At 56.2% G+C, this 25,476-nt stretch overlaps 1 protein-coding gene across 5 annotated transcripts in view; it reads right to left on the bottom strand.

Annotated features, from left to right (window-relative positions):
• Positions 1-2,976: 2,976 nt before the first annotated feature.
• Positions 2,977-25,476, bottom strand: part of UBR4 (ubiquitin protein ligase E3 component n-recognin 4) — a 119,150-nt gene continuing 96,650 nt past the window's right edge. For 4 of the 5 annotated variants that reach the window (XM_037045055.1, XM_037045059.1, XM_037045057.1 and 1 more), the window contains 17 exons: positions 25,031-25,111; positions 24,592-24,679; positions 23,947-24,074; positions 23,008-23,115; positions 22,374-22,493; positions 21,466-21,656; positions 20,649-20,822; positions 20,202-20,301; positions 17,126-17,344; positions 16,121-16,234; positions 15,156-15,298; positions 14,610-14,735; positions 13,370-13,564; positions 10,440-10,664; positions 7,629-7,719; positions 6,781-6,943; positions 2,977-4,065 (listed from right to left, as the gene is read on the bottom strand). In XM_037045055.1, the coding sequence (XP_036900950.1) occupies positions 4,001-4,065; positions 6,781-6,943; positions 7,629-7,719; positions 10,440-10,664; positions 13,370-13,564; positions 14,610-14,735; positions 15,156-15,298; positions 16,121-16,234; positions 17,126-17,344; positions 20,202-20,301; positions 20,649-20,822; positions 21,466-21,656; positions 22,374-22,493; positions 23,008-23,115; positions 23,947-24,074; positions 24,592-24,679; positions 25,031-25,111 (2,331 nt within the window). In that variant the 3' untranslated portion in view covers positions 2,977-4,000. The remainder of the gene's footprint in view (positions 4,066-6,780; positions 6,944-7,628; positions 7,720-10,439; positions 10,665-13,369; positions 13,565-14,609; positions 14,736-15,155; positions 15,299-16,120; positions 16,235-17,125; positions 17,345-20,201; positions 20,302-20,648; positions 20,823-21,465; positions 21,657-22,373; positions 22,494-23,007; positions 23,116-23,946; positions 24,075-24,591; positions 24,680-25,030; positions 25,112-25,476) is intronic. The other variant, XM_037045056.1, reaches the window with a different exon arrangement.

The following is a 25,476-nucleotide window of genomic DNA, read 5'->3' as shown; positions in this document are numbered from 1 at the left end:
AGAATAAGTAGCATAGACAGTGGGGAAAAATAGACAGGGGGAGGGCAGGAATACTGTGGGAAATACAGAATCTGAAGAACTTGTGACACATGGACATGAACGAAAGGGGGGGGAATGGTGGGGGAGGGGTGTGCAGGGTGGAGGGGAGTGAGGGGGGGAATGGGACAACTGTAATGGCATAATCAATAAAATATATTTTTAAAAGAAGACTTTGTGAGGCCCAGGAGCTAAGAGGTAGCTCCAGGCAGAGAAACAGCCCTGCCCTTGGGGTTGCCTGTAACAGGAGACAAGGGGTGTGGCAGGTTCCAGAGTCCCAGTGGGGACAGGGGCCTGGGCGTTCTGGCCTGAGTCTGGGCCTGGCTCTGCCTCTGACTGGTTCGCAAAGGACAGGGAAGGTGAAGAAGGGCCTTGGGGACCCACTTGTTCCTCCAGTTACCAGGACAGGGCTCTGACAGACCCGCCATCATCCCAGAAGTCCACACAGGATTGTGGGCAGGGCTGACCCCGCTTGAGGAGCAGGCACTGCACCGGGCACTGGAGATGCGGCAGCAAGTGACGGGAAGTCACCAGCAGAGCGGAGACCCACAGGGCAGCGCCCACAGTGGGCAGGGACTGTGAGAGGGAGTGAGGCTCCATCCTGAGGCTGAGTGCACGAATTGAAAGTTTGAGTAGGGAAACCACCATGTGAGTGGCATTTAAAAATGCCCAGGGCCCTTGGGGAAGGGACTGCAGGGGCCACAGGAGACAGTGAGCAGGCTCCCCAGGCGCCCAGGACCAGAGAGCAGAGTGGGGACGAGGGGCCAGAGCCTGGCTGGATTCTGAAGCAGAAGCAGAGTGAATCTCCTTTCCGGCTGGTCCCCAGCTCCCCAAAGGGCCCACCTGGCCAGAGCGGCAGTTATGGCTCCAGGGCCAAACACAGACTGGCTGTCCCTCTGGAGTTGGCTGAATGACCCCCCAGGAAACCTGTCACAGCAGGGCCTGATTAGAATGCGGCTGCCAGGGCCCCTCTGGCCTGCGCCCCACCTCCCAGCCCACCACGTTCCTGGGTTTCTGCCTGTTGCCTCTTGTGGGTGTCTAGGCCCCACAGGATGGACGGTGGATGTGCTGCTGCGCCCTCAGCACCAGCTTGGTGCCTGCCGCCAAGCAGACACCAAGGCCGGGCGGGGGGTGGGGGGGGCGGGGGCGGGGAGGCAGGGGCAATGAGTGGACTGCTGAGCCCCGCACGCTGGTGGATGCCTGACTCCCCGAAGGCGAATCCCTTCCTCTGGGGCCAGTCCTCACCAGTAAGGTGCCAACACCACCCCCTAACCTGTGAGAGGAACACGGCTGGAGGAAGGGGAGGGTGCCTGGGGGAGAAGGGGACACCCTGCTCAGACCCTAACAGTCCCGAACTCGGAAAGCGGGGTGCCAGGAGCGGTGCAAGCCCGACTGAGGACTGTCAGAGGCCTCAGCAAGCCCAGAAGGCGGTGGCCACTCTGCTCCGGCATTAGAGCTGAACACAGACTTCTGAGGCTTAAAACCTGTGGCCATTGTTCGGCATAGTTCAGCCTGGCACCATCCGAGTTTCCCAGCTGGAGCTGCCAGTTGAGACAGGGACCCAAGCGGCAACGGGCCCAGACGTGGCTCGGGACAGAAGGCGCCGAGCTTCGCCTGAGATCCTTCATGGCGGGTCCTGGGCCCAGGAGGCAGAGTTCCCTCCCTAGACCATTAGCTCCCACTTCTGCCCAGCCCTGCCTCAGATGCCACCAGGGGACCTGTCACAGACCTGCGCGCCACCCATCAGCAGCAGCCTGTGTGGGACTGCAGAGACCCTGGGAAGCGATCGTGTGGACACTAGGAAAAGCCGTGATCGTGAAAATAAGAGGCTTGATGTACTTGGGCTGGGGGTCAAATTTCTGAGGCTTTTGTGAGAAATAAATGAAAGGCGGGGGAGAAACAGGCCAACCCCTCGTCATGAGCTTTGGTGACTGCAGCCTTGCAGGCCAAAGGCACCAGTCCACAGTCAGGCTTCCAAAGATGCCTTGTCAACACTCAGTGCCCTGAGGTATCGCTTTGAACATGGCTCAGCCTCCCGTGGCGCCACACGGAACAGCAAGCCAACACCTTGGGAGCAGGTACAACCCTGTTTACACAGGCACCTTCCCTGCTTGCCTTCCTGGCCGCCCCAGTTTCCTGCAGCCAGCAAGTTATGTAATAGCTATCCTGCATGCTAACATGTACCTGCAGGGGTCTCACGGGGAGACCACAGAAGGTGGGGGACAAGGGACCCACGAGAGGGAACGAACTTGCTGTGTTCAGTGTGCAAAACTAGAGCCCCAGATACCAAGGTCCCTCACCCCCTTTCGCTAGACGTGCCTGATCTCACCTGAGACACGGAGCTTCGGTAAAGAAAAAGTCAAAATCTTGTAGACTGAAAGTAAATTCATTAGTAGTTCAGAGCAGCTGTTTCCTTGCTACATAGCAGGCAAATAATCTCACGAAGCCTGGCGACCACCCTACCGCGAAGACGTGACATTCCCGTCCACAGGCGGGGAGCCGGCGGAGCTGAGAGTTGAACAGTCAGCACCTGACACAGCTCTGGCGATGCTGCGCCCCTCCTCAGCCGAGTCGGGCCCTCGGAAGGCCCCCTGCCCAACGCTGATGTGCACCTGTGCACGTGACCACTCGCACGCTCATCTGCCAGGGCTGCGGGCCAGGCCCCTGCAACAAGCTGCTCCTCTCCCTGGCTGGCCCGAGCTCGGCATTCACGCCTGCTCACGGCCACCCCACCAGGGGCTCTGCGGCAGGGCCACCGAGTCCTGGCTGTGGAAGTCTTTGAAAGGCGCCCAGAGGCACTTCCTGTCCCCAGTGGTCTGGCCTGAGGACTGAGCCACAGACTGAACATTGAGATACGGAAGGCATTGGGGAGGGCTGCCTCCCCAAGAGGCTATCTGGGTCGGCCATGCCCTAATCCGGGAGAGGCTCTCAGGGGTCTTGCTGCTTCACTGGCAAGAGGGCCGCTGCCCATGAACCTGGGGGAAGCAGGTCTCATAGCCCCCAGGGACAGGAGCCACAGTGGTTGAGAACACGGTTTCTGAGGCACAAACCTGTGGCCCTGGCAACAACTGGCTGGTGGCCTTCGGCCAGTGAGGCTGGGTCAGCGGCCCTCCCCATGGGGCCGGTAGAGACAAGAACATCACACATGCCCGGCGCCCGGCAGAGAGGAGGCGCACAGCCAGAGCGGCCGCTGACCATGCTGACCGTGAGCCTATCCCGGGCCCTCTCTTAACGCATAACCCCCAAGAAAAGCCACGAGAGGTCCCTGATCCACAGCGGGCAGGTGAGTGTCCAGTGTCTTGGCTGTAGAGAGATCAGAGCCCTACCGCACTGAGCCTGCCTTTGGCCGAAGACCAGAAAAGCATTGGGCTCCACGTGTCTTTGGGTTCCAGCTCTTAAGGCCAAAACATTGAGAGAGGCCAAGTGATTTGTTTAGGAAAGATCATGTTCGTTGAACGCAGTGCCCCGACTCACTGGCCAGAAGCAGACAGGCTCCACTTGGTGCCAACAAGAGGCCTGAGACAGCGCTCCTGACATGTCAGTCTTCCGGTGCTGACATCGGGAAGGGCTGGCGGCCGGCGGCTGGGAAGGAGCACTTGGCCAGTATCACTAAGGAGGAGCTTAAGCAGCAGTCGACACCTTCTTTTTCAATGTGGATTAAGTCATTCGTTTATTTCTCAAGATGTGCACACTCAAGTATTAAGTTGGCCAGGACAGCTCATGGCTCCTGGGTATGTACAGGTCCTTCGACGGCTCGGGTTACAGACAACTTCATAGCTAGTGCACCACACACACGAGATAAAACAGGAAGGCTAAAAACCCCAAGCCGCTCCAAGAAGAGGTGAGGGAGGGAGGGGAGGAGTAATGACGCAGCACCCTGTGGGGAGTTGATGCACAGGAGGGAAGAGCCCAAGGGGTGGGAGGCCGGCCAGCTCCGGTCGGCAGCAGCGGTCCCGTGGGACGGTCAGGGGACTGAGTTCAACAGGTCTTTCAGGAAGCTCTCTGGGTCGGTGATCTCTGCAAGCAGACCTGGAGCAGAGACAGAGGCCGGTCAGGAGCAGGAACTCGCAACCCCACTGCGTCACGGCTGCCAAGTCCCTGGAGAACACACTGTACTCCGACAAGCCCCAACGGCGGCGTGACGGGGCAGATGGTCGCTGAGCAGACACTCCCACTCTGTGGGAGGCGGCCTGCTCCCAGCCAGGCCCTGCGGCTTGTCAGAGGTGTTACAGTCGCAGGGCCCCACCTCACGCCCTTCCCCTTAACCCGGGTAAGTGGACCACGGCCAGGCCTGCGGTGGGGGGTGGGCAGGGGAGCCTTCGGGAAAGGAAGGTGTCCATGGCCTCCGGCACGTTCTCAGAGGGACCTGGGGCTGGAGGAGCAGAGAAAGGTAGTAGGACCCTGGGCTCCTCTGAGCTTTGGCCGTAAGTCCTGGGGCCTTGAGCTCGCTGCTGACACTCAGGAACTGTTTCTTCAACTATGACATGGGGACAGTGACAAGTCCTTGTTTCGACACTGTGGAGATTCCATTAGGCCACGCATGTGACAGCATCTAGTGCACAGAGGGCCTCAGTTAGCAACAGGGCCCCTGTTGTCCACCCCCTCACCAAGCAGGGGTGCTCACATTTTATTTTCTTCAATCCCTGTCCAAGGACACCTTTTCACTGTTTTCGGAGAGCAGGGAAGGCAGGCAGGGAGGGAGGGAGGGAGGGAGGGAGAGGGAGTGGAAGAGGGAGAAGGAGGGAAACATCAATGTGAAAAAGAAACACTGACGGGCTGCCTTCTCGTCCTGCAACCTGGGTGTGCGCCCTGACCAGGAGCCGAACCCACAACCCTTCAGTCTACGGACGATGCTCCAAGCAACCGAGCCCCACCAGCCGGAGCAGGGCGCGCACGCTGAACAAACGTGGAGCTGTCGGGCCCAAGGCCGGCACCACGCAAACTGCCCTCCTCTCCCCAGCTCTGCACGACGCAGAGAGTGGTGCCGATCACCACCTCTTGGTCTTGGAAGGTGTTTTTGTCCTTGCATTCAAATGGGGTGTGTCTAATGTTCTGGAATTTTCTACTAGTGTAAACAAAGTCATAAAGTCACACTGCCAAGACCTGGCCCCAGAGTGCCGGTCACAGAGCCTCTCCGCAACGGGCCCTCGCTCTCCCTGCTTCAGGTGGGGGCGCCGTCACGCCTGCGGGGCCACCGCAAAGCCCTGCACTGAGGCGAACGCCGCCCTTGTGCTGCCCACCTGCCTTCTTGTGTTCACACTGACAGTCTTTGTTCAGACATTCACCAAACCCCGGGGTGACACGCTCGCTCAGCCCTGAGGGGAGACACACACACACAGCCACTACGGGGAAAGTCAGGGCTGGGAAGACCCGCGTGGGGCGTCCAGCGAGGCTAACAGAGAAACTGTGGGGAGTGGTGCGAGCGTGATCCAGAGAACGGAGAGGCACCAGGCTGCCGAAGGCCCATCCCGATGCATGTTCCCACCTAGGCCTAGGGCACCGCAGAGGACCAGGTGGAAGCCCCAAGGCTTTGGGGGAGACGCCATCGGTGGTGGCTGAGCTGGGGGACACAGAACCTCGCACAGAGCACTGCCCCAGACCTGCGAGAGCCCCGTCCCCAGAGGACAAGCACAGACTCAAAAGTACTGGTGGGACCCGGGAGAAACATCTCCCCGCTTCTTCACATGTCCCCACAGTGAATGACGTGAGGGGAGAATGAAACAAGCCCCTAAAGAGCCAGGCGGAGGGGCGTGGCTGCTCCGCCTCTGCCCAGAGCCCGCCCGACTCAGACAGCAGTGCCGCCTGAGAAGGCACTGCACCCAGGCAGGCGTCCGAGGCAGGCGTTCCCCGGCAGCTGCCCAAGTCCCCTCCCCCTGTGGCCGTCTGATGCTTACTTATGAAAGCCAAACAGTTTTTAATGCGTCTGCAATGACCAGTTCACATCTGTTGTGTGAGGAGCCTGTGTGCAGAGGACAACGGTGACCTCACTGGCTGCGGGACAAGGGGCCATCTGAGGGCCGCTCACAGGACAGGAGCTCTAAGTGCGGCCCTGGCCATACGACTAGAGGTGCTCTGATGGTTGTCGTTGACTTTAAGAATCGGAGTTGAAATCTTCCCCACGTCCCTGGGGCAGCTGTGACGGGAGAGGCAGGAGTGCCTGACTGTGGCTCGGGGTCGTCCCGCAAAGCGCGAGGTCGCTGGTTTGACTCCTGGTCAGGGCACGTGCCTGGGCTGCCGGTTCAGCCAACTGATCAAAGAGGCACCCGATCGATGTCCCCCTCCCTCTCTTTCTCCCTTTTTCCTTCTAAAAATAAGTAACTAAAATCTTAAAAAAAGAGAAGAGGCAGGAGGAAGACGGAGAAACTCCATGTTCCTTCCCTGAACTTCCATCGAAAGCTAGGGACCAGAAGGGGGCTCTGCCAAATTTCCAGCTGTGCCCACTGGAAGCTTCAGAGCCTCAGTCGCCCCACTACAAAGTGGGGTGACCACACTTCCTACCTCACCCTGGGCTGCCTGGCAGACCGTCGGCAGCACCGTCCTGGAGTGCAGTGAGGCCCAGTGTGCGTCAGAGCAGCCGCTATCGTTGCAAGCGGCTCCGTGTTTACCTCTATCCCAGGCCCTTTGGTGGCTGACAGGCTAGTTCTCACCGGGCTTCCTCTGACAGATGAAGGTAAAAGCCACGGCCACCCCATGGAGACAGGGGTTTTGCTGCGGACCTCTGAAAGACAAAACCTTGCCACTGACCAGCCACGTCGAGGAACTCCGAGAAGGTCTCCACTGGCATGAACTCCTCCTGGAAGGTCTTCAGGGCTTTGTCGGCAGCTTCGCAGATAGGCATGTCGTTGTGGCGGATGTACTCCGCCAGAGAGCAGGACCAGCCTCCCTCCGTGTTGCTGGTGGGCACCTTCTGCAAGAACCAGCAGGAGACGGGCCCGGGGGCGGAGGGCACCGCCTCCGGCCAGGCTCATCAGCCCCGCAGAGCGGACGGAAAGCTTCCCACCCCCTGGGTCAGCAGAGGCCCCTGGAGGGCGTCTTGCCCCAGGAACAAGAAGTTGCACCGCGCCCCTCTCTGGGCCCCTTCATTACACACTGCGCTGCTCGAACCCACGAGCTTCAGCAAGTGGCTGCATTCTCTCCCCCCCGCACGCGTCATGCCTGCGTTCCCCAAAGACGGGGGTCGTCAGGACGCCTTAATCGAGCTGTTCCGTTCGGATTACAGAAAAGGAACCAGCCCACGCCCTCTGACTCCTTCCAGGAAGAGGAGTGTCCTGTTGTAAGCTGGGCTGGTGTAAGTGACACTGGACAGGGCAATGGAGTTTATCAAAACTGAGAGGACAGGAGCAAGCCAAGGGCAACTCAGGAGGGAGGGCTCGCCTGCAGCAGCGGGCCTGCAGCAGCGGGCCTGCAGCAGGGCCCAGGAGCGGGCAGGGACAGCCCGGGTCTGGGCTGGTGTGAGCCCCCCACAGTGGGTGCGTGTTTCCAGGGGAGGCCAGAAGGGGGCAGCCACTGCCAGCCGAGGCAGGGTCAGAGCCAGCAGCACAGGTCGTGGGACACCTTGCAGCCGCCCACCGAGCTTCTGATGGCGTCCTTACCTTAAACATGTTGTAAGTGAGATCGACGAGGGCCCAGAAGAGGAGGGAAGAGCGATACACAGAGTAGTCCTTCACTGTCTTATCCGTCAGCCTGGAAGAAGGAACAGCTGCCTGCATGTCCACACACACATGAAAGGGCACTCACGGGGCAGGGCGAGGGACGTCGCAGTCATCTGTGTCACTCCGTTCCACCCACTCACCTGTCTTCTCTCAAAGAAGGGGCGGAGGGCAGCCTCTCAGCCCCTTCACGTGAGCCTGTGAAGCCTCAGGATGTGGTGGTTTATTTACTATGAACGTGTCCCCTGAAACACTCACCTTAACACGGACTCTTCCAAACCAGGGTGAGTCGGAAGAAAGGGAGACCTAAGCTGCGACTCGGCAGCCAAAAGCCTAGGGCCTCCGGGCGAGGCCGAGGGCTCATGTGTTCCCCCAAGCTCAGCCCCCACTCGAGCTCGTGGACTCGACGGGATCTAAGAAATGGAGCAGGACACACAGCCCTCCCAGTCTTCACATTCCCACTGCGACAATTTTGGTCAGCAGTCCTAAAGCCACTGGACAGAGCAACCGGTCCCCCACGTGCTGTGTTGAGAACAGTGTGCTGGTGGGAAAGTGGCGATGAGCAATGGCACCCTCCATGTCTGGAATGGAGGACGGGACCGCCCATGCCTCCCAGCCCGGGATAATCCCAAACTGCTGACCACACCCACTGGTTTCTACCCAGTATCGATTGCTTCTACTTAATCCCTGATGCAGCCGAGGATTAAGGCCAGCCAGTCCCTGGGAACCCTGGAGCTGTCTGTGACGATGTCCACTGTCCCCTCGCAGACACTCCTGCTGCGCGGGACGGCCATCTGCTCCCGGTCGGCCCTCAAGTTCTCTCCCAAAAGTAAAGGAGCAGTAAGACAGGAGCGTTCCACTGCCGCAACACACTTCCTGCACCCTCCCTCCACCTGAAGCCCTCCGAGGCACCCACTTTCTCCCCTTCCTGCCACGCACAGGGAGCTGCTGCCTGAAGTGAAAATGACTGTGAGGTGGGCCTGGGGGTCAGGGCGATGGTCTGTTTCCGTGTAAACAGGCTGACAAGAAAGTCCCAGGCTCTGGTACGCAAGTTCCTGGCAGAAGACCCTTTCTCTGCGAACGTGGAACACACAGAAGAGGCTGACTTCCCTGCTGCAGATTCCTAGAGCGCCTCAAGTGTCTGCCACTGCCTCCCTCCCCGTAATGCACAAAGCCTGAGCCCCAACCAGCGGGATGGCGCCCTCCCAATGTCCTTCCAGCCTGGCCTCTCCTTGGGGGTGTCTCCACACCGTGCCAACCCCAGGCTCCTCCACCAGTGTTTCAGGAGCCCCTACTTGGCCTCCATGCCACACCACGGGTGGCCCTCCGCTGTGACTGTTTTGCCTTGGTGAGCGGCTGTCCTGAATGACCCTGCCCAACCCAATTATTCAAGGCTAATTAGTGCAGGTGACCAACTGCTGCGGAGAAAAGAGCAGCTCGGGAGCGCAGCTCGCGTTGGGTTTCCTGAACTGCGACCAGACTGGCTTCTCCACAACCTCCTGGGACAGGGATGGATCCTGGGCTCCTAACTGAAGAGCCAGCTCCCGTGGGCTCAGACTTCACACGTGCCACCGAGAGCCTGCGCCCAGCAGTCCCCACTGCACGCGCCGCAGAAGCAGGCCAGCCTGGCTCACCAATGCCGCAGCACCCACCAGATGGAACTCGCGACTCTAGTGGTTAGTTGCCGATTAATGTTTGGAACGGGGTGGGGGTGGGGGAGGTGGCAGTCAGGAACCCAACAGGACTGGCCCCTGCTGCTCCTCACGCAGGCACTGACGCTGGCCTGATGCGACTGCAGAGCTCCACCCAGGCCTCCCTGCAGGCGCGAGGCGCCCACGACCAGCACCCTTCGGTGAATGCAAGCCGATGGAAGTGAAGAGACCGGGGTGCCAATTCAGGCACACGGCTGCCGCCGCCTGGCCTGTCACCATCAGGCGCCTGAAAGGCCCTGAGCTCCCTCGTTGGCCGACGAACGTGGGGATGCTCTCTCGGGCCCGGGAGAAAGCAGACTCCCAAGGGCAGATCTTCTAGGAGGGAAAGTTTCCCTCAAGTGGCAGAAGCAAAGGGGCAAACGCGCCCCTGGCTCTGCAGCCTGGGGTGGGCACAGACTGCACAGGGCCACCGTGAGCTGAGGGTGGTGCCCCCAGAGCCTGCCACGCATGTGGCCATCGCGTGGGCATTTCAGGGGCCGCCTGCTGTTGTTCGTGGACGCCTCCCTCCAGGCACCTCCTGTCTGACCCAAACCCCAGCACGAGGTCATGAAAACAAAGGCCGTTCCTTCTTTGGGAGGCATCCACATCGCTGAGGAAGAGAACAGCCCGTGGAACGTGACAAGGACAGGACAAGGATGTGACTAAGAAGGGAGATGGCGAGCTTTTAGCGATCGGAAAAGAAAAGCCACAACCTCAGCCACACAGAGGCTTTCCCAGTCTGCGCCCTGGCCAGGTGACCGGGAGACCTGTCGCCTGTCTGAGCCCAGCGCCCAGATGCTCCTCCCTGCCGCCCTGTGCCTGGCTGGCTTCCTCCTGAAGTTTCCCCGAGACGAGCCCTTCCAGGGCCTGAGTGCCAGACTCAGAGGCAGCGAGGCACCTGCCAACCATCGGGCCTAGACTCCTGGCGGCGCAAACTGAGATGGGTCAGGACCGACGACTGAGCCCAATGAGCACACCTTCCCTCCCTGGGCACGCACAGTCCAGGAAAGAGGGGACAGGGGGCGGCTTCCCGAAGTCGGCACTTCTTAGAGCAGGCACTAACCTGGTGGCTCCTCCCGGAGCCACTGCCCGGGCCTGAGAGGTCACCAGCAGCCTCCGCAGGATTTCCACTCGCGTGGCTCTCCACTTCTCGGGGGGCAGGATGTGCAGGGCCAGGACTGAGAAATAGTGGGGCCCGTCCACTTCAAAGGCACTCTCCACCCACTTCTCCCTGGGCTGCTCCAGAAAGCCCTGCAGGTTCTTCTCCTCTCGGGAAGTTGCTCGGGTTCTGGAACACAAGGGACGTGATGAAACCCGGGTAGACACCAGGGACCAGCCGCAAGGGCCGAGGAGGCTGTGCTCAATCTCTCATCTTAAGTGTCCCGAACGCTTGGGGTGTAGACCACTCCCACCCACCCTGGACCCCCCTCCTCTCCCTCCCAGGTGCGGCTGCTGCCTGTCTAGGTCTGTCCTAGACAGGAACCCCCGGCTCAGCTCCCACACAACCCCCGGCTCAGCTCCCACACAAGTCCAAACCCGGGGCTCCTGCGTGCCCTGTGTCTCAGGCACATCCTTAAACATGCCACTGTCAGTGACCGCATAAATCTGGAAGTGACAGCCAGCATGTTTTTACCATGGAACCTGAAGCCCAGAGAAATGAAGTGGTTTTCCCAAAGTCACAAGCCAGTACATGGTGGGAGCCGATGCGAATCCAGAGTCCGTGACTCCCAGCCAACACCGCCTGCACTCTCCTGCCTCCGCGCAGCCTCACTAGCACTATGGGGTTCACACTCTGGGTCCAGTGGCTTCCCATGGCTTGCTATTTTGTCTGTTTTCTTATGTGCCTGTGCCCTGTCTCCTCCACCAGGACCACTTCCAGGGAAGCACCACTTCCTGTTCTCACTCTTGCCTAAACTGCAATGAGAATGACAATCGTGAACTTGAGTGCCAGGTATCACTCTTAAGAACTCCATGCAAACTGTCTCATTTAACCCTCACAATGACCCTGAAACAGGCACCAGCACTGTCCCAATCTTACAGAAGAGGAAACTGCATGCAGTACAGTGAGAGTAAACAGCCTGCCTGAAGTCACAGACGGGGACAGGAAAGAACTGGGCTGCGAACCCAGGCTGTCAGGCTCCAGAGCCTGTCCAGCTAAGTGAACTCCGTCTTCCCTACATGACGGAGACTTGGCACATGCTCCCTGACCTGCACTGACCAGGCATTTCTGGCTACTCTCTCTTCGGAGACCCTGGACGGCGCTCTCAAGACAAGCGTGCTGGACGCCCTGCCCCAATTCTATGGTGGGGGCGGGGGGCAGGAGCGGGGAAGAGAATAAACAAACAGCACCAGGAGCCGCGAGGATCCATCGCCAGATGTGCAGAGGGCACTGCCAGGCACGGCATTGTGGGGAAGCGGGAGCGGTGGCGCCAGGACACCTGCTCCCTGAGGAACGGCGCCCGTGGAACCGGGGAATGTGCTCAACCTGATTTCCCACAGCTGGAGGTCAGAGGCTCACTGTCATCGCAAGTCCCACTCAGCTCTGCTCTGGACCTTGGTGTCACATACTCGCCTCAACAAAGGCAGCCATGGCCCTCTCCTAGGGCCCCGGGGACCAAGCTCACAGCGACGGGAAACAACCAGCCAGGAAAGCAGTCCGTGGGCGAGAAACAGGGCCTCCGTGAAGGTTGTGGGTCGGCCCAAGCTGACCAAGACAACCGTGACACAGCCACACCTTTCTCCAACTCGGGAACTTGAGCAGGAGTTAGAATGCCTGGCATTTGAGAAACTCTGACGCCTGAAATCACCAGCTCTGTTCTGCTGGGCCAATCGTGCCGGCCCTGTGGGTCTGCTCTCCTCCCTGGAAAACGGGGCAGTCCACTCTCCCTCCCAGCCTCCAAGAAGAGACATGTCTCTGCAAAAGCCAAGGGCTCGTCAGAGGCTGCAAGCAGGTAATTAGTGCCGCTCGGCCCGCAGCAGGGTTTGGACAGCGCAAAGGTCTGCGCTGTCAGCAGTGCGGTGTTTCTTCCGACAGTCTGGGCAGTTTGGCGGGTGATGTAATGCGCTGAGGGAGACCCACCCGCGCGTCTTTTTAACGAGGCCTGTGCTCTGGAGGTCAGCAGCCTCTTAACCCACACAGACGTGAGAAGGAAGCCGAAGACAACACTGCTGTGGAGAGAAGACCAGAAGGGGCCACAGGCAGGCTGCCCTGTGCCCGAGTGACCTGCAGCCACCCTGGGGGCTGCACACGGCCTGCCAACTCTCTGCCCCCTGGGTCTGTAGGACTTGCTAGAAGAGTGGGGCCTAAAACGCAAGACCATCTAATAAATCAAATCTAAGAGACAAAGCATATTACATCTCTTCACCGGAAATCTGGGAGTGGGATGAAAACATATTCTGTACCCCTACGTGCATCTCTAAAGCCACACTTCACGTATCTACCTACTCCACAATGTACGTGTGGAAAAAATATAAACCTTTCCTGGCTGCCTTCCTTCTCAGTTGACTTTCCCAGATAATCTTTAACTTGCTCTCCTCTCCACTCACACTTGCCAGAAACAGTGCTCAGTGGAGAGGAAACGGGGGGAGCAACTCCAGTTTCCACTCACGAGACAGGTTCTCGGCTCTGCTGCGTCCCCTAGATGGGAAACCCTCACCTGGAACACCCGTGTGCCCTGAAGTGACTGCGGGCAGCTCCAACCCACGGCCTCTCCCCACCCAAGAGAAGGGAGCCCAGCGAGGGGAAGCGGAGGCTGCACCAAAGCAGAAACTTCAATGGTCTGGCTTCTCCCAGTCTCTGTCCCCTCTGTGCCCAGGTAGGAGATGAGACAGTTTGGGAAAGGAGCCACCTAAAAGCCACAGATGACCATTCCTGCTCTGGCAAAGGCTGCCTCAGTCAGATATTCGCTTTGACACTAACTAGGGCAAACATGGGAAACTGGGAGGTCGCGCTGGGCCAGCTGGGCGCTGCCCGGCGGGGTGCCAGGTACTGACGTGTTCAGGACATAAAGCACAGTGTGGACGATGTACGGGACCAGGTGGATGTTGCTCTCCCGGCCGCCGCCGCCGGTGTCCGCGCTGAACGACTGCTCCGTGGCGAAGCGCAGGAAGAGCAGCTTGATGTCGTGGATGTTCAGCTGGTAGGTGGGCTCCCGCTGGCCGGTGCATTCCTGGAGGTAAGTGTTGTGCCTGGTGGGGGCGGGGGGGGGGAGCGGGACAAACGCTGACACGGAAGCAAGCTTCCTGGTGAAAGCCCCGTTGGGAGAGCCCCCCTTGGCACCCCCTTCCCCGATGGCTGCACAAGCCGCACACATAGTGGGGCAGAAGGGAGCAGCGAGGACAAGGACTGTGGCTACCAGGAAGGGACAGCAGAGGACATTCACTTCTGCTGGGACTGAAAGTGATGCTCTCCAAGCTTTAACAAGAACCCAGTGGTTCTGAGGGACCCATTTCTTGATGGGTCACTGTCACAGGACAAATTATGGCCACACCCAAAAGTACATTTTAGAAGAAAAAAATGGAACTTACTCCTAACAAGGAAATCTAGTCCTAAAAATCATTTCCTCAACCTCCAAACAGAAGTTTTTTCTCTGTCAACTTATATTACAATCTATTATGTTTACTGTGTGCCCTTGGGTAAGTTCCTCAACCTCTCTGTGCCTAGTCTCATCGTCTGTGGAGTGTGTGTAGCAGTGAGACACGGTGAGCAGCTCAGTGTTGCCTACTGCTCCTCCCGTCACCACCACTGCCAGGCGCTGTTCTGCGGTGAGGGCCTGGGGTGCAGCACCACCTCGAGGCCAAAACCTCACGGAAGCTTCGGCTCCTCTGCTCTGGACTTTAGGACAAGGGAGGCCTCCAAATGGCCTGACCTTCCCCATGCAACTAGGCTATTACTTTTCATTATTTAAAACTCAGAGGCACATGCTATAGAAGGGAACGCTGGGAAATGTTGGCCTCGAGGACCAAGTCGGCACCCGGTGTCGTATGTCCTCAGGTGAACCAAGGAGGAGAGGCAGTGAGCAACTAGACATTCTCCACGGTGCACCAGACGCCGAGGGCACCCGTTTCTCTCGGCAGAGTTCTCTCCATTCTGAACAGGCCCCTTGCCAGCAAGCAGAGAGAGATGGATTCCCAATGAAGGCAACAGGAAATGGTCTCACCACGGGCTGGCTGACCACTGATTCCCATCTCCTGGGAATTCCCTCCTCTACCATGCAAAATGCTCAACACTCACCTTGCCAAGCAGGTGGCAAAAGCTGATTCAGGGACGTGAGGCCCCCAGACCGGAAGGAGCCCATTGCACTTGGTGTTGGCATTCTGGAGGGCGGCACTTTCCCACTCTTCCCGGCCTCGGGCCAACCTGGGTGGGGAGGAGAGCAGGGACGCATGGCTGCCGGAGCTCACTCGGCAACCGGGCACCTGGGCAAGTGAGGTGGAGAAGGGTTTGCCACCGCTAAGGAAGCCAGCCTATGCCCCGACCCTCTACAGAGAACTAACCACCTGTGAGCCTGATACAGCAAATACAGATTCACTGCTTCAGGTAAGTAACACTGCTTTCCCCAGCCGTGGGCTAAAGCCATGTACGGCAAGAATGACTCTGCAGCCTACATGGTTTAATGTCGAACGCCCTACCCTCTGGAGACTAAGAAATAGCATTAAACTCCAGGGCTGGCGGTCCTGCCCCTCCAAGTCCAGGGCCTTGGACAAGCAGAGGTCTGCAGCGGGAGCCGTGGGAGGGAGCAGCCTACTGAAGGAGCCAGTCTGCTGGAGCCGGGCCCACCTGACGGCTGCCAGGTGGCAGTCGTAGTGCACGATGTTGAAGTGGGACACGGTGCTGTAGCCCTGCTGCTTCCGGGGCTTGTTCTCCATCTCCTCCAAGGCCACCCGCTTGGTGAAGGTGTAAATGCCCAGGACCTTCGTGGGCTACAAGGACAATAGGAAGGGGAGGACAGGTGAGGAGAGGAGGCTCTGGAAGCAGGCGAAGCAGAGCAGAAGGCACTCGGATGTCTGCCCTCCTAGGAGGGGATAACCCAGGAGAGCGGGGGACGGCCAGCACCCCAGTCTCTTGGTCAAGCTCTGGGCTGGGCACAGTGAAGCAACCAAACTAAGCAGATGCTATGCAGATGGAAAGGCAGAAATGTAAGTTGAAACTGCGCTTTTCTTTTTGCTTTATTTATCTAAAGATAGAGAATGAAGTGTCTCTTGATAAGTCGCTTGCTCTTCAAAAACGACCAGGCAGCCCCAAGGGCCCGTGTTATGCACAGCACGGCTCGCAGGGCTTGTGGCCCTTCGACAGCGTGGGTGCTGGGTAGTAAATTCAAGTTGGAGAGAAAGGGGGACCCCCCCCTTTTAGGCCTTCAGGGGAACAAACAGGCCCTTGGTGCTCTGCTCCTTTCAGGTGTAACTCTGGTTGGGGGAGCTGATTGCCCAGGTGTCCTGAATGGAAGCAGCATGGAGCATTTCTAAAAGCCCAGGGCTCTGGCTCTATGCCGTGACCTTTGCTCTCTCATCCATAAACTGGGATGTTTCACAAGTTTAAAAACAAAATCACGCAGCTGACATAAAGCTCTGGGCACAGGGCCCAGCAGAGATGGGATCCACTGAGTGGCTGCTGTCTGCAGTCACAGTGATGGGGAAGACGAACGTTCCTGCCTATAAAGAACAGTGGCCAAGAGCAAGCCTCGGCCACTCTCAGAACAGAAAGGCCCGGAGGCGAGGGCCGCGCCACCAGGCCAGGGCCCGTACCTGGAACTTGTACCCCTCCCTGCAGATGCAGCACGTGAGGCCCGGCTCCTCGATCAGCTCCTCCATCTGCTTCAGGAGCGCCGTCTTGGTCACGACCTGGCCCTTTTCGTTTGTCTGTTGGGGGAACCCCAGATGACACGTCGGGAGGGGATTTCCACACACCCTCCTGCCCTAGCTTGGGGACACTCGGGGACAGGGCTGGCCCTCCATGTACACTAAAAGGACTGTTGCACAAAAGGAAACCCCTGCGGCTTCTGACGAGAGTAAAGAACCAGACCCTCCTGCTACCCTCTTCCCACAGGAACCACAGGGGCAGAGGGGACCGTCCAGCTGGAAGCCTGGCAAGCTGCCACTCGCCACCAAAAGAGCCCCTCCTTTGTGCCAGCAACACCAGCTCTCAGCGGCCAAGGCTGCTTCATCACGAGTCATTTACTGTTCCCATGGGAGCCCCAACTCCCATGGGAAAGTGTGCTGCCCGGAGGGGCCCTCGGAGGGCTGTGCTCCCTGCAGGGCCTCGGGACAGTGAAAGCGGCACACAGCCCTTGTGTGCAGACCCGGGCTCAAAATCCCATCACCCACCTACTAGTTACATGCCCTGGCCTGTTTACCTCACCTCTCCACCTCAGTCACTTCATCGGGACAGTGGGTATGATTAATACCTCACAGACTGACACAAAGGCTTAAATAAAATCTTACCGCTAAGGTGCCTAAGTATAGGACATGGTGTACAGTACATCTTCAAAGGTTATCCTCACCACTTTTACTTTTTTGTGAACTGAAGTCCCTACCCTGAGTCTCATCAACAGAGCAGAACAGTAACAGCCACAGCCCTGAGGGTTGTTGGGAAGATTAGGGAACGAGCCCGGCACATCCAGGCCCCTCCTCTGTCCACCCTTCGCGCTCACCCTTCCCAACCACAGCTCCTCCCCGACGCACAAACGACTGTGCCATGGCCATCTCCTCAGGAGCAGGGCAAGAACAAGGGCACTCAGGGAGCGGGCTTACTGTCATGCCAAGGGTGCCCAGAGCTTTCTGCCTCATCGCCATGGCCATGCGCTTCTTCTCCGCCCGGGTCTCCCTGCGTGCGGCGTCAATCTTCTTGTTCACGTCAGGGTGCTCCCGCAGCGCCTCCAGCAGGTTCTCTGCCAGGGTCCCAATGCCCTCGTCGCTGGACACCTGCTCCAGTTTATGCAGGTTTGTGATGGAGTCAGTTCCAATCAGAACCTGCCAAGAAAGGACCAGAGAGACGCAGGCCCCCAGTTACTCCACCAGTGTTCTTCCCGGGGCATAAAGTTCAAGGAAATAGAAGGTACACAATCTCATGTCATCTGCAAATTCCAACCAGACCTTTTGATTCTACACTCTGAAAAGAATGGACAAACAGGAGAGAGGTTGGCTCCACCAATGACCTTTGACCCATCACTACAGTCTTTAGCTTCAGCACTTGTCTATAAAACAGAGGTCACGCCGAGGTTCCTGCGGCAATCCAAGTTGGGAACCATGTAAAGCGTCCAGACACGGGGAAAGGGCTCGGGGCAGGCCCCCTGGAGCAGCAGCAGCTACGGAGAGGCCTGGGCGGTGGCCTCAGGGCGGTGCGGAGCAGAGCAGGCCTGGGACATTCACAGGGCCTCTGCTGCGGTCTCCACCAAGGGCCCTCTGGGTTCACCAAACTAAGGAGCACGGGAGCTTTCTCAACCTCAGGGTCTAGAGGTACAACTGCAAGTGGGACTTGGAGTGAAAAAACACTTAAAAACAGAGCAACAGGAAACCACTGTGCCCCAAAACGCGCTCTGCACCGGCGTCGGAGGGCACCGGGACACCGAAGGCAGGTGTGGTCTGAAAAAGCTCTCTGGCTGAGCCCACTGAGACCGGCACCGCCCACTGAGACCGGCACCGCTCATGCCACAAGTGAATCAATGACAGGCTCCACATGTCTGACAATAAACTGAACACAACAAAGTCAGCTTGCAATGTGAAAGCTCAGCACGCAGCTCAGACCACTAACTGGAGCCCACAGATCTATGAAGTACCTACCTGGATAAGCCTTATTTTAAAGAAAGTAATTTAATTTAGTAACTAATAATAAGCCTGGCTATTAGCAGATCTGTCCTAAACGTACTGTGTTGCCACCACAGTCCCTTGATTTATCCACATTCAAAAGAGATGTTGCATGGATAAGAAAAATAATGTAAGACTCTTATGTAGAAAAATTATCATCACAAAGATGTATAAATTACAACTGTCTCTACTGACCTGAACAAAGTTTAGAACAAGAGAGATCTGGGTAAGACAGATGAAAGAATCTTGTCTGCAACCAAATTACAAATACCACGTTTCTGAGATGAGTTATCAAAACTGATACCAAGTAAGAATGTAGAACTACATTCAAGGTAGAACACTATAAACAGAAAAAAGTCCAGCCCTGAGGACTCTTAAAAACTGCACATTAAAAAAAAAGAACAAAAGAAAAGACACGAACAGACATTTCACTGAAGACACACAGATGAAGCAACTGAAGAGACAGATCTGCACGCTCATTAGCTGCTAGTGAAATACAAATTAAAACCATGATGAGGTGTCACTGCCCAGCTATGAGAATGGCTAAAAGAGAGAACAGTGACACCCCCAGTGCTGGCGAGGACTCAGAGAAAGCGGGTCACTCGTGCGCTGCTGAGGGGAATGCAACATGCCGCCGTGGCTCTAGAAAATAGTTTGGCAGTTTCTTGTAAACTAAGCTTGCAACTAGCAGTTGTCCTCTGGGCCTTCCTCCCAGAGAAACGAAAGCTTACGTTCACAGAAAAACCTGCGCACGAACACTCGGAGCAGCTTTACTTGTAATTGCTCCACACTGGAAACAGCCCAGAAGCCCTCGAATGGGTGAAGGGCCAGACCGGCTGTGGTGCATCCACACCATGGACACCACTCAGCGATGCAAAGGAGCAAACACTGCATACCACCTGGATCAAGCTCCAGAAAATTATCCTGAGTGGAAAAAGCCAGCCCTGCAAAGGTTACATGCTCCATGATTCCCTTTATATAATGTTCCTGAAATGGCAAAATTACAGAAATGGAGAACAGACCAGGGGTCACCGACGTCGGGGTGGGAGAGCGTGGGTGCGGCTCTAACGGTGCAACGGAGGGGCCCTTGCGGTGCTGAGGCCGCCCCAGAGCTGGGCTGCACCGATGTCAATACCCTGGCTTGCGAGATCTGCTAGCTTTCCAAGATGTTACCACTGAGACAAACTGGACAATGGGTACATGTATGTATGATTTCTCTGTATTATTCCTTAACAACTGCATGTGAATCTACAATGACCTCAACATAAAAAGTTTTTAAAAATCCAGCCTTGGCTGGTGTGGCTCAGTGGATTGACCTCTGGACTGCAAAGCAAAGGGTCGCTGGTTTGACTCCCCATCAGGGCACATGCCTGGGTTGTGGGCCTGGTCCCCAGTAGGGGGCGCATGAGAGGCAATCATACATTGATGTTTCTCTTCTTCTCTTTCTCTCTCCCTTCCCCCTCTCTAAAAATTAAATAAATACATAAAATCTTTAAAAAATAAAAAATAAATATCCAGCTTGGCCACCTTCACAGACCAGTTAGGACCTGCGAGGGCTAACAGACGCCCCAGCCCTGTGGGGGGCTGAGAGGACGAGGGGCAGAGGGCCTCTCTCACCGCCAAGTCTTCAGCTGCCCGATACAGAGCAGCAATCGGCGGTGATGAAGTTCCTCATGTCGCAGGAACCTCAGCAAAGTGACAGCAGGGCCAGTTTCTGGCTGCACCCTCGCAGTCCCACTGCAGCTCCGCTGCCCCGTGAGATAATAAAGCCCCACGTGAGAAGGAGCTGAATGAGGAAATCACAAACAGCACTCAATCCTCTCCACGGAGCGCTGGGCCAGCTGACCCCTAAGAGTCTCTGCCCTCTAAGAGCTGCACCAGGGCAGGTCGTGTCTCAAGGCTAATCACAGCATCACCATCACTCAGTTCTGGGAGAGGGGGAGACAGTGTGTGGTTTGTGTGGTTTCCTCACTCTGCACATCCTGTCTGCAGAATAAGGTCTACGTGCAGGCTGGCTACTCACCTGGGTGGCAGGGTGCTGGATGGCCAACCCCCGGAGAAGCCTCAAGATGAACGGCAGGGCTGGGCGAGACAAAAACTTCTTCCAGATGTCAGCATCCAAACTGCAAAGCAAAGGAAGACTCCTCAGCAGGCCGGAGAGGCAAAGGCTCCCTGGAAACCAGTTGTTAATTCTGGCTCGTTTAAACGTGACCCTCCAAGAGTGCCACAAAGGACCACAAAGGACCACGCAGCTCAGCTGGGAAGCAAGAGAGAGGGGTCCTCTACACAAAAACCAAAGGCTGCCGTCCAGGGACTCTGCGGCAGCTAAGGGGTCACCCTGGTAGTTTCCAGAAGAGGAGGGGGCCACCAAGGAGGGCACAAGGGAACGATTATGCCAAGATGATGGAGAAAGAAAAAGAACCGGGAAGAGGGGAAGGAAAACAGTCACTTTGCTGGAGCTGCTTCTTACTTCTTGGCACTGGGAATGTGCTTTTTCATGTAGTCAAGTGCACTCTGGGTGATGCCCTTCTGGAGAATCAGGTCCTTCAGCTGGTGCCCGTTGCTGTTGTTCTTGATGCCGGCTGCTATTTTACAGAAGCAGTCCAGGAAGACTTTATCGTCGCCGCTGTGGTCTTCATCATACCTGGGCGGAAGGAGGGCAGAGTCTGACGGTGCGAAAGGAGTAGCACCGCTGAACCACCTTCCACAGTCTGCATGATCAACTCTGAACTCCTCGGCCGGGCACGGAGAACCTGCTGCGCTGGTTCCTGTCGCTCTGCCTGCCACCTGCTCCGTCGCCCAGACTCCAACATTCTCTGTGTTTTCACACTTTTGCACACATGATGCCTCCCCAGCTGTGTCATACCCTCCTCCCACCCTCCGTCCACTCACCAATTTAACACAATATACAGGGTCTGGCACAAGTAACACCCCCTTTCTTTATTACTAGATCTCTTACTACAAAACCGTAAGCACGTAATTCTGTAACATAGCAACGTCACACTCAAGCACACCATATGACACTTTAGGGGAAACATTCAAGTTAAAACTGTAAATCATTACACCTGTATTATTACCCTACTGACCACACTCAAGCAAGCCTTACTTCCACCAGACCCTGTATTTTAATTACAGAATCTACAACTAAATCGAGCCCCTTAAAGACCAGCCAGACTGGCACAAAAAAACCTAACAGAAATCCCAGGGGCGCTTCCTCAGCCTCCCAGCACTAGTTTGGCACTTTCTCGGAGACTCTCCCTTTGCCGCGTGAAATCCGAGCAACATACTTATCAAAGCTGCAGTAGGGTTTGAACCGCTCCACCAGGATCTGCATCTTCTCCACCTCCCCGAAGGAGAGGTACGGGATGATGCGCAGCAGGCCCTGCAGCACGCTGGGGTTGGAGCGAACGAAGGTGCTGTTGATCTGGTCCAAGAGCATCACGAGCTGATCTTTGTCCCCTGTCAGGAGGAGGTTGCCCTGCAATAGGAGAGAGGGCGGGAGGACAGAGGGGCCCGTAATCAGGTCAGGACTTCGGCTGCAGCACCTCCATCGGTCATCGAAACAGCCCTAAAAGTACGGTGTCTGGGCATTTTCTGGGGAATAAAAAGTGTGAGTTCCACTTGATAAATTAACGTCTCAATTTCTGTGATGGCTCTGTTAATAGTCTCAAGTGCTCAAAATAGACCAAAGCAGTCTCTCCCTCCCCCAGAGAATGTCGCTACCTGAAACTCATCTGGTCATCTTTCTAGCCAAAACATTAGCACCCACAAGAATGGAGAAAGGTAATGGTGCAGTAAGCAGAGAGAAACTGAACTGGGAGCTGGAGACCTGGGTCTAGGCCTCTGACTATGTAACAATGAACAGGTCACTTCATCTCTCTAGGCCGAGTTTCCTCAACTGTAAAACTGGGGGCTGGACTAGGGCCATGTCTATCAGCCGGAACATGCCAGGACTTCATTAATGAGCGCTTCTGAGTAAAAGAACACCCTTAGCAGCTTTGTTTCTTCTGAATCCGCCACTTTCAGGCTTCAGTGCAATGATGTCACCATTAACTAGCTGAGCCTTGCCATTCCTATGAGCTGAGCAGGTTCAAGCATTCTTGTTGACACAGACACAAGTGAGCCCAGCCCGCTGCTGGCAATGAGACAGGGCAGATTCTCAGTGTCTACAGATCCACGAGCCGGGCCCACTCACCTTGTCCTCACTCAGGGGCTCGGCGTTGGACTCATCCAGAATGATCTCCATGATGCTGAGCACCTGCTCGGCCACAGCCGCCCCACCACTGTCCTTGCTCTCCTGCTCAGCTACCAGGGCCTGGGGGAGGAGACACAGTCACTCTGGGGCAACAACACAGCCACTCACTGCTGATGCCATCTGCTCCTCACAGACACCCTTCATGGCCTCGTTTCCCAGAGACTGCCCACGTGTGTGTGCATGTCCTCAGAGGGAGACCAGCACACCGGCCTTTGGGAAGGACAAAGTGTCAGGCCCCAGAGTGCTCTCTGGTTGCCCCGAGGTGAGCAGCTCTACTTTCCACTGGTGTGTGGTCTGGAGTGTTTTAAGAACTAAATCCCTCTGCCTCTGATCTGAACCCAGGAAGGGGACAAGGAAGCTCTTGAATGTCATGGCAGCAACATGGGGGGCAGCCAGCAGGAGGAGAAGGGACAGGATCCGAACCGTCCTGAAGGAGCCGCTGTACCAGTCAGACAGGAAAATGAGGGGCTTGGAGGCCACAGACCCACTTCATCCGCGTCCAGAACTGAGCTATCTTTCTCCCACCCAGGACTCCGAGACACAGTCTTTATCTCCTGCAGCCCACACTCTTTACCAAGTTTAGCGTCCCCAGCATGACGTTCAAAGTGTTCATTTCCAGCTTGACCAGCTGCTGCCGGTTGACTTTCACCTTCACACAGTAACTGAACAATTTCAGGAGCACCTGACAAGAAAAGCCAGTCAAAACCCAGGAGACCATCTGAGAGTGTAGGTGTAGGGACAAGCAGGAAAGGGATGTTTGAGAGAGGCTATGCACGGTCAGCAGGTCCTCCTCCTCCTAAAACCCAGAAGACACAGAGGGACGTAATCCTTAAGGGGACATGGTAAGGCCCTGGGACCTCACGCCAGCTAGGTATTTTAAACAGCAGTGTTCTCCGGCAGTCACCCTCGTGGGCTCGGTGGACCTCTCACCACCTCTAAACCAACAGCAGACACCAGATTCCTAAGGGAGCAGGTGATGCTCCGTTGTCTTGGGGGAATTCTGGTACTAACTCTGAACTAACGGCCAATAGGGAGACTCCAAAGCTCATGGCCTGTGGGGTCTCAGAGACATGTAGGTCATTTAAAACGTGGGCACAGTGATGTGTGTCCTTGCTCACACCCACTGGAGGTAATAATCGCAGTGTGCTGCCACTGGAATCCTCTGCTCTTTAGTACTGAGAGACGACTAAGCAAACAGAATCCTGCAAGAAGTGAAACAGTTACTTATAAAATCCACTAAAAAGAAATAATAACAACAGACTCAGTATGGTCTTTTGTAGAGACTGTTAGAAATGGTTTCACAGGTCACTACAGGGACATGGCGGAAGGTAGCAGGGAAAGAGAGCCTGGACCCAGAGGGCTCAGGGAAGATGCCAGGTCCTTCACCAGCTTGCACTGGTCCACGGCACCATGCTGCCCTCTAGGGTTAAATGGCTCAATGACCATGAACTTCTTTCCACAGGGGCTTCTCCCACAGCGGAAAGCTGGTCCCACTGTACTACCTCCAACTCACTGTTAGAAGGTGGCGTCCCTGCTTGAAATCTTTGATCCCTGCCAGCCTGTTCAGCATGCACTCCAGGCCCCCACACTGGGCCATCACGCCGGCCATCTTGTACACTTCTTCTTCATCCTCTTCTTCATCTGCGGGAGGAGGGACGCCGAGCGGAAACAGAGGAAAAGGTGGGGACGGGAATAAAACTGACAGCCCTCCCTCTTCCAGGCTGATGGCTATTTCCCTTTCTCGCATCTCCAGTAAAGACACAGCCGATAAAAGGGGCTGATACTGGATACTAAACTACACTATCTTACTCTAGTAGCTTTACAACATTCCAGCCAAGTAAAATTATTTATTCAAATATGTGAAAATACACTAAGTACCACAACCACCATTGGGGGATGTGGAGAAGTAAGCTAAAAATAAATCTGACCCACATTCTTTTCCCGAGGCTGGTTTTTTTTTCCCTCCCAGAGGGAAATCCCAGACGTTTGTGAATCAGATACCCGTTTTCTTCCTCAGTTGGAGCAGTAATCTCCCTTCAATTCTGATCAGACGTACCAGAGTGTATCTTCCCAGAACACCCCAAATCCCAGGACGTGAACCACTGACTGGGGCCAACCCCCAAACAGCCTGCGACTGTTACCTGTGGAAGGGCCGTACCTGTGGTGGAGTCCAGGGACTCGATAAACTCCTCGGTGGCATCACCAAGCAGCCCCCGCATTCGATAAACAATCCTCATGGGCTCTCCCTGAGCAGAGACAGTTGGAGAAAGGTACTTGTAATCGGGCCCAGAAAATGCAGAGAAACAACACCTGGTCTTGTTCAATGCCTCAGCAACACGGACAACTTCTCTCTCTCTCTGCAAGATGTGAACCACAGAACCTGGGATTTAAATGCACTGCATTTCACTTAGGAAACAGGTGGCAAACACAAGGCCCATGGGCCGCACCCTGTTTTATCAGGCCAGGCACCTTGTTTCTACCTGGCGGCAGTGCTGAGCTCCTGGCCTGCAATGATGTGACGGCAGCTCCCCCCGGCTCAAGCCTGCACACATCAGCAGTCAAACCGCACCTCCAAGCGTGAAGAAACAAGCACGTACCTCATTCGTGGTGCACCAGACCTTCTTGTAAACCTCAGCCACAGGAAGGTCCAAACTAATGATTTTGTTGTTCACTAGAAGCTGAACAGAAAAGCAGATGAGGCTGTTACTCCGGGTAATTGTAAGACAAGCCACACTTCAAGATCAAAGGGGCTCAATTATAGTAGAGGCTCAATTCACGACTTCATGTGTCGAGGATCAATCAAGTCTCCCTCTCTTAAAAAATGCACATGTGTGCATGACACAGAGTTCTGTGCACAATCTCATGGGTTACAAACACACTTTAACCCAAACCATGGACCCCAGGCTACAAATCCCTGACAAGGACCTCTTAGCCTGAGTCCATTTCAGCCTCAGCACCAGAAAAAGCAATTTTCTGTTTTACCCAACATGCTTTTCACTACGTACATAATAACCTAAGGTACCAGACACAGAGCCGATATCTG

The sequence above is a fragment of the Sturnira hondurensis genome, unplaced genomic scaffold, assembly GCF_014824575.4.
Source record: "Sturnira hondurensis isolate 20B ecotype Veracruz unplaced genomic scaffold, ASM1482457v3 Scaffold0004257, whole genome shotgun sequence".
NCBI classification, from domain to species: domain Eukaryota; kingdom Metazoa; phylum Chordata; class Mammalia; order Chiroptera; family Phyllostomidae; genus Sturnira; species Sturnira hondurensis.
Note: the sequence above shows the minus strand (reverse complement) of the source record. Positions and strands in the feature narration are given on the sequence as shown.